General features: G+C 62.4%; 1 protein-coding gene across 2 annotated transcripts; it reads left to right on the forward strand.

The window, feature by feature from the left end:
• Window positions 1–115: 115 nt before the first annotated feature.
• Window positions 116–11,530, forward strand: LOC135323443 (gastrula zinc finger protein XlCGF57.1-like). 2 transcript variants are annotated; one of them, XM_064505583.1, is made up of 7 exons: window positions 116–241; window positions 3,151–3,264; window positions 3,368–3,481; window positions 3,715–3,831; window positions 3,989–4,093; window positions 4,345–4,419; window positions 7,421–11,530. In XM_064505583.1, exons 2-7 carry the CDS (start codon window positions 3,186–3,188, stop codon window positions 8,824–8,826), a joined length of 1,896 nt encoding a protein of 631 aa, XP_064361653.1. In that variant the 5' UTR covers window positions 116–241; window positions 3,151–3,185; the 3' UTR covers window positions 8,827–11,530. The 2 variants fall into 2 exon arrangements, with proteins under 2 accessions (XP_064361653.1, XP_064361654.1); XM_064505584.1 differs by having other exon boundaries at window positions 4,019–4,093.
• The last annotated feature ends 2,352 nt before the right edge of the window (window positions 11,531–13,882 follow it).

Here is a 13,882-nt window from a genome sequence, read left to right on the forward strand (position 1 = left end):
GGCCGGTGCCGGGCGGCGCCGGGCGGCATCGCGGGGGCCGGGCCGGCAAGGGGCAGCCCCGGTCCCGGTCCCGGGGGCGGCGGCGGGGCCGGGGGGGGGGGCGGACTACAGCTCCCGGCATGCACCGGGCTGCCGGAGCCCTTTGTCTGCCTCGCCCCGTGCGCCGCCCGCCCCGGTGCGCTGCTGCGGTCGGCGGCCATCGGCGGCGATGCCCGCGCCGCCGCCCCTCTGAGCGCCGCCGGTGAGAGCCGCGGCGCCGGGCGGGGGGGGACGGACGGGACGGACCGGGCGGGGCGGCGGGGGGGCGGCTCCGTGCGCGGGGGCGCGGCGGGGGGCGCAGCCGGGAGGGGCCGCGACCGCGCTCCGCCGCCCCGGCGGGGTCTCGGCGGCTCCGGGGGTGCCGCTGCAGGCCGGGCGGGCGGGCGGGGGGGTTGCACGGGGGGGCAGGTGGCTGCGCTGACCTTTGCAGCGCCAGAGAGGGGGCAAAGCCCTCGCGCTGCTTGCCGAGCTGGAACGGGGCGCGGGCGGCCTTTCCCCGCCTTATCCCGCTGGGAAACGGGGGTCACCCGGAGCATCCGCGTCGCCTGCGGCTGCTGAGCTGCCCCGTGCCGGTGGCAGGAGGCTCTGCCGCGCGCTGCTCCCCCCTCAGCCCCCCATCACCCCCCTTGGAAATGCAGGTCCTGACCCCTCTGCTGCTTTGAACAAGGCGATTTCCCTCCCGGGGGGCTGGGTGGGTGCCGGCGCGAGGCCCCGCAGCCAGGGATGTTCATCTCGTTTGTGAAGCGTCCGCTATAAAACATAACAAATAAACCCTAATAGAACAAAATGGCACTTCTCATCGTGTGGCTCGTAAGTTCTGGGCTGCTTCGTTAGGTATTATTTCTTAATCGGCTGTTAGAGTCGGGTTTGGGCAGCGTCCCGATCGCAAGCTGACGCTGTAACGAAAGCTTTTCCTCCCTGTCTTTTCTTGATCCGCGCGCCCGGCAGCTCTAGCTGCGGTGTAAGATTGCAGGAACTCGTGTTCGGTTTTATGGACGTGTGTGAAAAGCCGTGGTGTGGGCATGCACCTTCAGCAGCACCTGACCGCGGGGAGTGGATGAACCATCTCTGCTCTTTTCCAGGACTGTGGCAATTCCAGGCCCTGGAGAGGAAAGGCAGGAGCCGGGCAGGAGACAGGTTGTGTCCGGGGTGCAGAGAGGCTTTGTGGTGGTGTTTTCCCCGGGGGACCGGGAGGAGCGAGGAAGATGGGACGGGAAGCAGCAGAATTACCAGTTTGTGGTTTCGAAGGGTGCAGATAGATACGGGTGGAATCTGCGAGACGTTCCAGCTGGCTTGGGATGAAGCTCATCTCAAATTCCCTGGCTGCAGGGTACCCCCGCGTGTGGGGTTTGCCAGCATGAGGCTAGTCCTGCGTTCCTTCACCCAACCGGTAGCGCTGGCACCAGGCAACGAAAGGGAGCCCGGGGCACCTTTGGGAGATGCCCAGCAGCCGGCAGGCGCTGCCCTGGCTCGGGCTCTGCCCAGCTCTCCCCACCATCCTCCTTTACGAGGTGGAAGGAACGATCATCTCTGCACCGCACAGTTAAATCGGGATGTGACACCAACCAGGAAGAGACCGTGGAAAAAAAGCTCGGGAGGGAGCACGGGGACTGGCTGGGGCTGGAAGCGTGAGACGGGACGAGCCGGCTGCGGTCACCCCGTGATTGCACGGTTTGCCTGGGGCCTGCCGGGCGCAGGGTGTTTTGCAAACAGGTTGGGTGGCAGCACCCGATGCCCCGCGCAGCCTCGTCTGGGCGGAGAGTACATTGCAGAGGGCACGTGGTGTTGGGGCAAGGACGGGGCGGGAGCCGTGCAGATGGGGGCTGCTCTTGGGGAGCCGCGTGAGCGAAGAGCAGCGGGCGTTTTGTGAGGCTGCTGGTTGGCACTGTGCTTGAGTTTATTTTTAATTGCTGCATGTCTGGGGCCAAGCAGGGCAGGAAGAGGAAGCGTAGCGCAGCGAAGGTCTGGGATTAGATGTCAGGGCCCTGGCAGCTGTGCCAGGAACATCTTTGCGTGCACAGTGCGCTCGGCTCCATACTATCTGGGCTGCTCAGACCCTGCAGCACCTTTCTCCTCGTCCTGGGAGCTGTTTTGCTCCCGGCTACATGTGGTCGCTGCTGGTGCTTCCCTGAGCCCCCTCGCTCTCCCCGCCGTCTGCCCTCGGACCCGTGTGCTGGCAGCAGTCCGGTCCCTCTGCCCGGTCTCGGACTCGTGCTCCTTCCAGCTTTGCACCCCTGGGTGAAAAACAGCCCTTTTCTGCACCAGCTTTGCTCTGACTCCCTCTTCCGCAAGTGTGGGGCACCAGAACTGTCCAGTGCTGCCTCGGGGGTTTGAAATGTCCCCATCAGCCCTGCAATAGCTTCTCCTGGCAGCTCTGGGTTTGCACTGTCCTTCCTCAGGGCCACATTGTGCTGGTGTCCGGGTTGTCCTGGGACAGTTAGTGCACCCAGCTCTTCCCCTCACCTCTGGAGAGGGCTCTCCCGCCCCGGGGCCGATCGCTCTGGGTCCCCGACGACCTGGGCTTTGTCCCGTCACGCGTTCTTCCATTGCAGGGACACCAGCCCAAGGTCAGTCGCTCCTCTGGAGCAAGGTCCTCCCCTCCGCACGAGGAGGCTCCCACAAGTGCTGTGTTAGCAGGTGCCGTTGCTGCGTCCCCGCTAGCAAAAGCGTTTGAGGTCGGCTGATCCCGAGCACGGCTCCTCATGGCCCGAGCTGGCCGGAGGCTTCGCCTTGCCGGAGAGTCTCCTGCGCCTCTTTGCCCTGCTCCGTCCCCTGGCAGCTCGGCACAGCTCTGCCTTGCCTGAACGCTCCCCTGCGGCACCGTGCCAAATGCCAGAGGGATTAAATCTACCGCAGTTCCATGTTTTTAGAAAAACTGAGCTCAGCAGCCATCTACGGAAGCTTATCAAATTCACAGGGCGCAACCCACCTCTGCCAGCTGTGCTGGGCTCGCGCCCGGCCGTCGTTTCCCTCTGGCTCGTCGGTTTTTCTCCCGTGCGCGACGTGATCTCCGCTGCCGTCAGGCTGAAAGGCGAAGCTCTTGGCGGAGGTGACGTGGGCGTCCCCGGGACCGGAGGAAGGTGGCACGAGACGTTTCTTTCCTTCGGACAGGTCGTCCCGGAGGGAAGCCCGCGAGCCGGCGCGCAATGGAGCGAGAGGAGAAGCCGTTCGTGGGGGGTCTCCGGGCAGCGATGCTCGGGGGCGTCCCCGGTGCCGGCAGCACAGGTGAGGAGCCGACAGCCCCTCGCGGCGGTCGCGTGCCCTGGGGCCGTGGCCAGGCGCCTGCCCGCGGCGAGTTGCCTCTTGCTGATGCTCTTTCTCCGGGCAGCTCCTCCGAACGCCGAACCCAGGGTGCTTGTTAAGACGGAGCGCGAGGAGGAGCCGTGCGCCGGGGCTCCGCGGCGGCAGAGCGAGCGCGGGACGCCGGATGCTCCTGGTGCAGGTGAGCGGGTCGGGTTGGGGACGGGGACGGGGACGGGGACCCGCCAGGGCTGAGCTGCCCTCGCCCCATGCAGCCCTCCGGAGCCCGGCCGGGCTGTGCTGCTCGGCGGCGGTGCGCTGCCCTCCCCGCGGTGCGCTGCCCCGGGTGCCCGTGCCAGGAGGCAGCCGCAGCGGGGGGGACGCTGCCCGGATCTGGCCCGGACCCAAACCCCAAACGCGGCTTTCCTTCCTCAGGAAGGGGCCGGGCGGCCGTGAAGAGCGAGGTCGCGGTGAAGCTGGAGCCGGAGGACGAGTCGTACACCGGGTATCCCCCGGACCTGGGTGAAAGGGCCGCGGCGCCCGGCTACCCCGGTGAGCGCGGCAGCGTGGTTTGGGGGCGCTGGGGAGGGCCGGGAGCCGTCGGGTCCCCTCGGAGCCGCGTCGGCGCGGGCAGGGTGCTGGGGGCGAGCGCGGCCCCCGGCAGCCCTCCGCAGAGCGGGACTCACGGGCTGCGCCTGCGCTTCCGCAGGGATCAAAACGGAGGTTGTCGTTAAAGCAGAGCCCGAGGACGACTCGTACGGGGATTTCCGCCAGACCCCCCCGGATCGGGGGACACTCCCCGACGCCTCCGCCGGTGAGTGGGGGTCCCGGTGGGTGCATGTGCGGGTGCTGCTGCGGTTCAGTCTCCCCGTGCACGAGTGTGCCGCGGCGGTCTGCAAACGCCGCGCGGGAGGCTGTGCAGGGGGGTCCCGGGCTGGTGGCACAGAGGAGCCCGGCTGCTCCCCGGCCTCGGCGGTGCCTCCGCGCGCAGTGGGGTGCCGGTCCGCAGCGGCTCTGGCCGCCCCGCGCGCAGCCCCGCGCAGCGCCGCTCTCTCCTGCTTGCAGGCGACGCCAAGCCCGAGATCATCGTGAAGGTGGAGCCGGACGAGGAGCCGTGCACGGGGGGCCAGCGGGGCGCAGGTGAGCGGCTCCCGCGGCGCGGGGTCCCTGGCGCGTGCCCACCTCCTGCCCCGCTGTCCCTTGCCCGCGACCCGCATATGGGATGGGACGAGTCTGGGGTTCGCCTGCCTGCAAGGGGTGCGTGTCCCTGGATGAAGCCATCCGGCCCCAGCCCGGAGCTGCAGGGCCGGCTCCTGCGAGGAACCGGTGCTCGGGGCACCAGGCTGTCGCTGGGCACCGCGCTTGCCAGCCTCGCAAGCAGCGAGTGTGGAGCAATGGGAGCGTTTTTTCTTCCCCATTGATTCTACATTTTCATGCTTTTTTTTTTTACCATGTCAGTGAAAAGTGTGAGTGTGTTGTATTTGAGAAAAGCTGAAATGACTGAAAGTTTTGGGAAAGGTGGTACCCCAAACAATGCATGGAATGATGCCTGGAGGCAGTGGATGGATGGTTTGTGACTTAAAACAGAGAGAGGAGCAGTTAAAGTCCAACGTGAGTCCCTCTGGCTTGTCAAGCGCTGTGTCTCCGTGCGAAGCAAGGAAAGGCTCCTCTTGCAAGGAGCTGCACGAGCAGCGCTGGAGCCGTTCGACCGGCGAAGAGCCTGGGGATGCTGGTGCCCTGCCTGATTGATGGAAAACAGGCCAAGTGCTGTTGTCCCACTTGTGCAGGAGTTGATCTTAAAGCATCGTCTGGGTGCCTGACTTGACTGAAATGTCCTCGCAGTGTCCAAGAGGTCAGCGCTGGAGGCAGCACTCAAGGGCGTTCGGTCGGCTGCTGATGGACCTGGGGAAGGTTTTCAGAGGTTAATGGCAGTGGAAAGCCTACAACCGGTGTTGGTACCGACAGGCCTTGCTGGAAATGGTTACCAAATGGGACATGAGATTTGGTGGTGCCATGGGCTGCAAAGCGGGGAGGGAGGTGGCGATGTCCCCAGTCCCCAGGGCGTAAGCTCTGGGCGATGGGAAGAGGAGGAACGGTCTCTCCCTGAACGGGACCGAAGCCTGGAGGTACCAGTAGCTGATGGTAGCCACGAGGTGGCATGGCAAAGCCTGGGATTTGCAAAGATGGGTTTGAGGAGAAGTTTGTTCACGGGAGGCGATCTGCCTCTCGCCCCCCAAAAGCGTTTTAGGACCAGAAGATACTGACTTCTTTGCAAAGTATTTATCACCCAAGTGACCCGTCTCCCTCAGCACCGGGTGATGCACAGATGATGACGCATTAGCAAACAGGCCAGTTACAAAGCACCCAAATAAAGGGGGAAAAAAAAAGCTGGCACTCATGGGTGAAGCCAGTTACGGTAACAGGACCCGGCACAACCAGGGTACCACGAAGGCTGGGAGAGACTTCAGGGGCCAGCCAGGTGGCAAGTGTGGGGTGTCAAACGTCCACCAGCAGCAAGAGGGACACATCGGCGTGGGACGGTGCTGCCCTGGGCTGTGCAGGAGCAGCCCGAGCTCCTGGGGTGGCAGCGGGGCTTCGTACAGGCAGGAGGAAGAGACCCCCCCGGCGATGAAACACAAGAGGCAGCCTGCGTGAAAGGAGAGATGCGACGGTAAAAACCTCTCACTACGGTATATTTTTCATCGTTTGAATGTACTCTTCCCCTTTGTGTTTGCAATGTTATCCTGCACTTCAATATTTCTCGGTGAAGTGCATCACCTCTGCAAGCCCAGCTTGCACATGCTTTGCATTCACATCCCCGGGTAACTGGGATACGAACTGAGTGTGGACCTCAGGCACATGATGGGGAGATGCCACCACCCCGCTGCCAGCCGCGTCGGCGGGGCGCGTGGACCGTGGACCGTGGTAGAGGTCCTGCTGCTGGTCCAGGCCGCCGCACCGGGCTGAGCTCCCTCTGCACGGGGCAGCAGCGGTCTGAGCCCCTCGCTGGGCTCCACCTGAACGTCTCCGTGATACCAGAGCAGCGCGGGGGCTTCTCGGGGCCTGCGGCAGGGCGCTGGGCTCCCGCACTGCACACGGCAGCGTGCAACCCCAAACCCCCAAAACGGGCCTTGCAGCAGCAAATCCCTGCGCTCTTCACTCACAGCTTGTGCGCAGGCTGATGACTCTGTTGTGGACTTCCTGGATCCTTCTTGTTCTCTCCCAGCACGTGGCCTTTACCATGAAACACTGCAAAGGCTTGTCTGTTGCAGCTTAAGGAAAAAGATTTCGAAACGAAGATTGGAAGGAAAACAGCAGTGGTGAAGGCATGTCGTTGAAAGGAGGCCAGCCAGTGCTTGGCAGCGACGTGTCTTGGTGGTCGCAGCAGACGCTGAGTCCCTGGGGCGTGAGCCGCCGGGGATCCAACGTCCATGCTGGGAAATCACCACTGCTTTCTCTCTTCTCCCAGAGCCTCTGGGCTGGTTCTCGGCTGGGTTCAGTGTCGTTGTGGTCCTCACGGCTCCCATTCGTCATGTGCAGCCTGTCGAGCCCAGGCGCTGTTCCTGGCATCTTTGGAGGTGCCTCCCATAGCAGAAAAAAGGACTTTTAGACTTAAACCGTGGGTGTAGTCTCTGCGCACATTTGGCTTTGGAGCGGAGCTTGCACAAGGCGTCTTTGCGCACGCTGGAGGCAGGGTGGCAGATCCAAGTGCAGTGCTTCACCCAGCCTGGTGCCAAGGACTTTCTTCTCCCACACCCAGAAACTCTTGGGCGCATTAAACCCGTGCCGTAGCCCAGGTCTCTGCAGCTCCCCGTCAGCCTCACCTGCACGCCCAGGGATCCCCAGAGTCCTGCGGTGCTGCTGAGGTGCCAGCGCTCCAGGGAACAGCCGCTCCGGTCACTACGCCGCCGTGGTCCTGCCGTGCCCGTGCCGCGCGGCTCTGCTGGCCCAGCACGGGTGGATGCACCCCGGAGCTGTCCCGGGATGGAGCGGGGCGGCAGCGGGGGGTGAATTCAGCCGCGTGGGTCTCCGGGAGGGCCCTGCTCCTGTGCCCAGGAGTTGAGGCTCCTCAGCCTTTTGCTTTCGGCTCTCATCGCTCGCCCGCGGTGTGCGATAACGGGGCTCCCTCTTCTCTTGGCAGGTTGCAAAGGTGGCAGCGAGAAGGAGCCCAAGGAAGAGCCGGAAGACGTGAAGCCGGACAAGGCTCTGCTGGCGAAGAGCCTGGAGGCGGCTCCGCGGGGCTCGCTGCGGCCGGAGCCCTGCGTCAGCCAGTGGACGGTGCAGCCGGTGCAGGGCGACGTGGCCGAGCTCCGCCGGGGCCCGCCGGGGCCTGAGGGGCCGCGGGCGGCCGCCGAGCCCACGGGGCTCCGCTTGGAGAAGGGAGCAGCGTCCGTCCTGCCGATGGGTGACGTGGTGCAGAAACCGTCACCGACCCGCGAGCGGGGCAGCGCCGCGGCCCCCGGCACCGAGCCGGCGAGGCGCCCGCGCAGCCATGCCGCCGAGCGGCCCTTCGCCTGCACCGAGTGCGGGAAGAGCTTCCAGCACCGCGGGAACCTCGTCACCCACCTGCGCGTGCACACGGGCGAGAAGCCCTTCACCTGCACCGTGTGCGGGAAGAGCTTCAGCCAGAAGGGCGACCTGATGCGGCATCAGCGCATCCACACGGGGGAAAAGCCCTTCGAGTGCAACGTGTGCGGGAAGAGCTTTTGCTCCAAGCAGACCTTCATCCTGCACCAGCGCATCCACACGGGCGAGAAGCCTTTCTCGTGCACGGAGTGTGGGAAGAGCTTCAACCGCAAGGCCAACTTCATCACGCACCAGAAGATCCACCGTGGCGAGCGCCCCTTCATCTGTGCCGAATGCGGCAAGGGCTTCTGCGCCAAGAAGACCTTCATCCTGCACCAGAAGATCCACATCGGCGAACGCCCCTTCGGTTGCTCCGAGTGCGGGAAGAGCTTCAGCCGCAACGGCGACCTGACGCGGCACCAGCGGATCCACACCGGGGAGCGTCCCTTCGCCTGCGCCGACTGCGGCAAGTGCTTCAGCCACAACGGCGAGCTGATCAAGCACCAGCGCATCCACACGGGCGAGAAGCCCTTCACCTGCACCGAGTGCGGCAAGAGCTTCAACCGCAAGGGCACCCTCATCACCCACCAGCGCATCCACACGGGCGAGCGCCCCTTCGTCTGCCCCGAGTGCGGCAAGACCTTCAACCTCAAGACCACGCTCATGAAGCACAAGCGCATCCACACCGGCGAGCGCCCCTTCACCTGCCTGGAGTGCGGGAAGAGCTTCAAGTACAAGGGCAACCTCCGGACCCACCACCTCACCCACACAGTGGAGCGGGTCTACCCCTGCACCGAGTGCGGCAAGATCTTCAGCCACAAGAAGGAGCTGACCGTGCATCAGAGCGTGCACACGGAGGAGAGGATCCTCTCCTGCTACAGGGATGGGGAGTCCTTCAACCCCTTCCTCCCCATGCACCCGCTCCTCATGTCCTGCACCCAAATCCAGATGCCGCTGGAAGCCTTGTCGAAATACAAGTAGGAGGACTGGGAAAAGCGGAAAGAGCTCTGTGGTTTCCCTGTGGCTCATCCCTGGAGCTGGAGTGGAGGGAGGAAGAATGACACAATAATTTTATGACTTAGACCTGCTGTGGTGCTGGCAGAGTATCAGGGCCCTGCCCTGGAGAGCTTGCAGCGTTGAAGAGCAAGCCAACAAACGAGCCACGCGTCCCCAAAGCACATGCAAACACGCTTGTGACACACTCTGTGACCAAAACAGGAATTAAACATTCAACCTTGCCCTGAAGGATGCCAAAGATAATGTAGCCGTTCCTCTTTTCTGGTTAGAGAGGTTTCCGCAGCCTCCGGATTTAGCAGGACGAGCGCTTCCGTGGACTGGAGGTCTCTGGGGAGCGGCTGGGGCCAAGCTGGCCTCCCCGGGATGTACTCTGTGTCCCACCACCTGCACGCAGCGTTGGTGCTTGCAGGGTCTCCTGCCCAGTCCCAGGCTTGGGAGCGAGTGGGGAGGCGTCAGGCAGACTGTTTTTGCGACACGAAGGCCGGTGGTTTCTCAGGGTGTGCCGAGTGTTGTGCATTTCAGCGAAGCCCCAGGTTTCTGGGGCGGCTTCGGGCTGGTGTCCCAGCTGGTGCCGAGAGCTTCCCCAGGGAGCAGCTGGCCGGAGCGGAGAGCTGGAGCCCTGCCTGGTTTTCGGCTGGGCAGGCACCGGAGGAAACGTCCCGTTCCAACTTGGCCCAACGACAGCTTCCAAGATAGAAACACCCCAGGCAAGCTGAGGCCTGGGACTCGAAGCGCAGTGCCCTGCGGTGGAGCTCACGATCCGGTCTCTCACCGGCACCGCCACCATCCCGAGTTCACCAGGGACCATGGCAGGAGGCGTCATCCCTTGTCTAAGTTCGCTGTCTCCTCTGATGCTATTTAGAAATCTTTCGAAAGAGCACTGTAATAGAAATGAAGACAACCTTTGGGTCGCTGTGCCCTCCCTAGCCAACACGGGGCTCTTCCCTCGCAGTATTTTCTCTCCCTGATGCTGCAACCAGTCCGATTTGAGCATCTCCCATCGAGGGGCTTCCATGACTGCTGCGAGGGATCGTCCACAACCTAGCAGATACGGACTGGTCCTTGTCTTGTATAAAGGGGCTTCGGCGTAGTTGCTAGTTGGGAAAGGGGTAATTTTAGAGGTAAGAGTTGTTGTCTCTCTTTGGGACTGTCACAGATGCACAGACACTAGGCTTGGGGGACGAATAACTCGCCGAACGCAGCTCAGTCCTTCCCCTTCCCGGGCGGAGTTGCTTGCGATGGTGCTTCACCAGGATGAACTGTACCTCCTCCAAACTCCCTGTCCTGCCAGCGTCGCGCTCGGGTGCCTTCCTGGGCTGCCGGCGCCCGCGGCTGCCGACGGGGCTGGGAAACCCTCGGGCTGCTCCCGGCGGAGCTGAGCCGTGGAGCGAGGGCTGCGGAGGCGGCGCGGGCTGCGAACGCCCTGCTGGGACGGTGCACGGGGCGGAGGTGGGAATTGCAGCAGGTCTTCGGCAGGCCGGGTGCCAGGGTGAGGGCCACCTCTCGCCGCGCTGTGCATGGGTCCATTGCCGTAGGGGGTGTTTGCCCGGCCCCCCTTGGGGGGACACGTGCCGAGGAGCGAGGGCAGGGGCTGCGGGTCCCGAGCCCCTCGACGGCCGCGGGATGCCCCCACCCTCGCGGGCAGCAGGAGCCGGGTGGCATGCGGTGCTGTCAGACCCCCTTCTCCCTGGGGTCCATTCCTCCATAACATACATCCTGCTGCTAAAGATGACCTCCTGCAACGTTAATGCTGGGAAATACGCAACACAAGGCCGTTCCTTTCTCTGGGCACGGCTGCTGCTGCTAAGAGGGTCTGGGGCTGTTGGGACTTGGCATTTGAAGAGCAGGGTTGAGGATAAGCTGGGCCGGGGGTCTTCCTTCAGCCCTGCCAGATCTGTGAAAGGTGCTTGTAATTCTCCGAAGAAATATTTTGCGGATTGATTCATTTATTGGTACCTTCTGTGTGGGCTGCCTGGAGAGGACTCTTCGCCGACCTCTTCTGCATGATGTTCCTGTCGATGTATAGCAAACTCATCGTTGTGTGTGGTGTACGCCTTGGAACCGTCCTTCTGTGTGAAATTAGTCTTTGGTACCATCGGCCGTTGGCTCGCAGTCGTGCACTGCTGCAGTCCGTTGGCAGAGGTGCCGCTGGCAGGGCCCGTGGATGGCGGTTTTTATTCCCGGGCAAATACTGCTCCCTCCTGCTGTTATTACCGTGGAAATAGGGCCGTTCGCTGAGGGGCTGCGGAGGCGAGAGGCCCTGCGCGGGCGGTGGGACCGAGGGCTCCCGCACTGAAACTCTTGCTCTGACTTGTTGTGTGGCTCGAGGCAAGTCTCAGCTTTGCTGCCTCAGTTTCCCCATCTGTAAAATGGGGATAATAATCCTGACTGCACCTACCTCACAGGGGTGTTGTGAGGGTTAACCCGTTACCTGCTGTTTGTACAGTGCTTTGGAGAGGGTATGACGTGCTTGGCTATGAGACTGCTGAGTATTATTGTTATTACTAGTAACTACTGTGGACTAGGGACTGCTCTTCGATTAGATAATGTATGTGAGGATTTCTCCTTAAGCCCTTGTAATGCAGCAAAGCAAGGACCATATGTATTTATATCTTCTTTTTTTTTCTAATCTAGAAACTAATAAAAGGTGAAAACAAATATAAGGAAACTGGTTTGCCGGGTGCAATTTGCGGCTTGTTGCTGCTCAGGGTCCAGCCTGCCACCCTGCTCCTGCTCCCCGGGGTGTCACCGGGTGCTGAAGCCGGGCTTGCGAAGGGAGGACTTTTGGGATCAGTTGTCTGTCTTTTCTCCTAGGGTTTCTATTTCTGCTTCATTTCAGCATTAAGCCCCCCGCCTGCTTTTATGGCCTCTACAGAGCTGGGTAGCCCTTTGCAGAAGGTGGTTCCCCCCGTGCCTCCCCCAAGCTGAGCTTTGGACTGAGCTGAGCGGCCGGGGACACGGGTGGCTTTTCTGCATCTGGGCACTGCCGGCTTCTCCCCAAGGCCAGGTCCTCAGGAACGCCCAGAGTCCCTGGAAAAAGACAGGGATTTCCCGAGAACCTCGGAAAATCGGGTGCTGATCCGGGCACTGCCCCCCCCGGCTGCAGCCCGCAGTCCTCGGCCTTGCACACTGCGGAGTCCTGGTTGCTCAGGCGTCTCGCTTGCATCGGGGTGGAGGATCCCATGCGAAGCCCTCGCCCTCACCTCCGCGCCGGCCAGGCCCCCGCGGCCACGCGAGGGATGGGGGCTGCTGGGCCGCGTCGGGGCTGCACCTCCCCTCTCACCCGCCTCCCTGATTGCCGGACTGCGAGAAGGAGCAGAATGGGGCGAAAGAGGAAAATCTGAATGCTGGAGCATCACTGACCTGTGATGGGCGTTTGGTGCAGTCCCAGCACGGCTGGTTATCAGGGACGGACAGCGCGGCTGGCCCAGCGCGAGTGGCAATTCTTGCCCCCCCCTTGCCGCACTCCCGAGGAGTCCGGCCCGTGCATCGCTTTTACTGGCTCCTATCTCAGCGCTTTCAGGTGCTTTTAATCTAAAGTGCAGCAATGCCGTGGGTGAAGCACCACGGCGATTTGGATCAGGGTTTCTCGAAGTGAATCTGACCTCCGAAATCGTGAGGTCGGCTCAAAACCGAGGCTTAGCAGCATGCTCTTGCATTTCTGTTCTAGCTGCGGAGCAGTCAGGTTGCTAATGCGAACTGCTGGGAGATTAAAGAAAGCCATTTTTAGAGCAGATTTCCGAGGTTCCTAAGGCAGTGAGACCCGGGGGGGGGGGGGGGGGGGGGGTCTGGCTTGTGTGTGTGCACGTGCATTTGGGCCCTGCAGCAATCCCAGCCCCACGCGGCGAGCAGCTGGCAGTCCCAGGAGCCGCAGTTCCCGGGATTTTCGGGAGTTAGGTGTCTAAGCAGAGAGGAGAGATCTTTCTAATGTTCTTGTTCGAGTATGAATGTTAAGTATTGACACCTTTGTAGAAGCTTTTGAGAAGGGCAGCATGAGCTGGGTCTGTGCATTACCATGGCAACCAGAGGTGCCAATACCTCACTAGTTTGGCCTGCAGATTATTCAGACACCGAAGCGAAGGTGTCTCCAGGTGAACTGGTGCCTGCGTCCCCCCCACAGCCGCTGGGGAGCTTGCACCGGCAGCACTCGGGTGCCCCAGACCCCTGCTCCTGCCCGGGGGAGACCTGGCGGTCCCAGGCCTGGAAGCACGACGGAGACTCACGACACAGAGCAAACCTGGATTTATTGAGCTATACAATGACCGCTGCAAAATCTACTCAGAAACACAGCTTGCTGGAGGAACAGGCAGGGACCGTAGCAGCCGGTGGTGGGTGTCGGGTCGCAGCCGTCGCAGCCCCCGGGTGCGCTGGGGGTCGGATCCACAGTGGCTGGGGCAAGAGGCATCGCTGCACCGCGTGGGGATCCCGGGCTAGTCGGCTCTGCGTGCAGGCGGGCAGCGTCCGCCCCGGTGCCGTGTCCAGCGCCTGCAACGCCCAGCCTGCTCCGGGGAGCAGCCGGCCCCGTATTCATCCCAGACACGCTGGGGAGCAGGAGCAGGAACGGGACCAGCTTCTGCAAAACAGTTTCACTAGAGAGCTCAGCTGTGCACTACTAGGTGTAAATAAATGATTGCACTGCGCAGATGAGACCTAATAAAGCAAGAGTTCAAGGCAGGAGCAGCCTCATACTGGAGCCCTGTTAATACTTCAGCACTGACAGAGCTCCCTATCCTACACAAAGCAAGCAGAAATCCCTGGGTTGTTACTTGTGGTCTAGCTTATTTTGCCATCTGCGCACCCAGGACAACCCAGCATGTGGATACGTCTCAGTCTTGGTGATCTTCCATGCAGGCTAGGTCGTGCGAGCATTGCTCAGATGTCTTACAGCCATGGTGCAGCTCCGCAGCATCTTAGCTTATTACTCAAGTTTCCTTAAGTACTCATTCCTTACGGACAAAACCATCCCTACACCCAGTAGTAGGGTCCCCCAGCGGGACCCCGGGACGTTGCATTTGCAGGG

This window comes from Dromaius novaehollandiae, chromosome 2, assembly GCF_036370855.1.
Source record: "Dromaius novaehollandiae isolate bDroNov1 chromosome 2, bDroNov1.hap1, whole genome shotgun sequence".
NCBI classification, from domain to species: Eukaryota; Metazoa; Chordata; class Aves; order Casuariiformes; family Dromaiidae; genus Dromaius; species Dromaius novaehollandiae.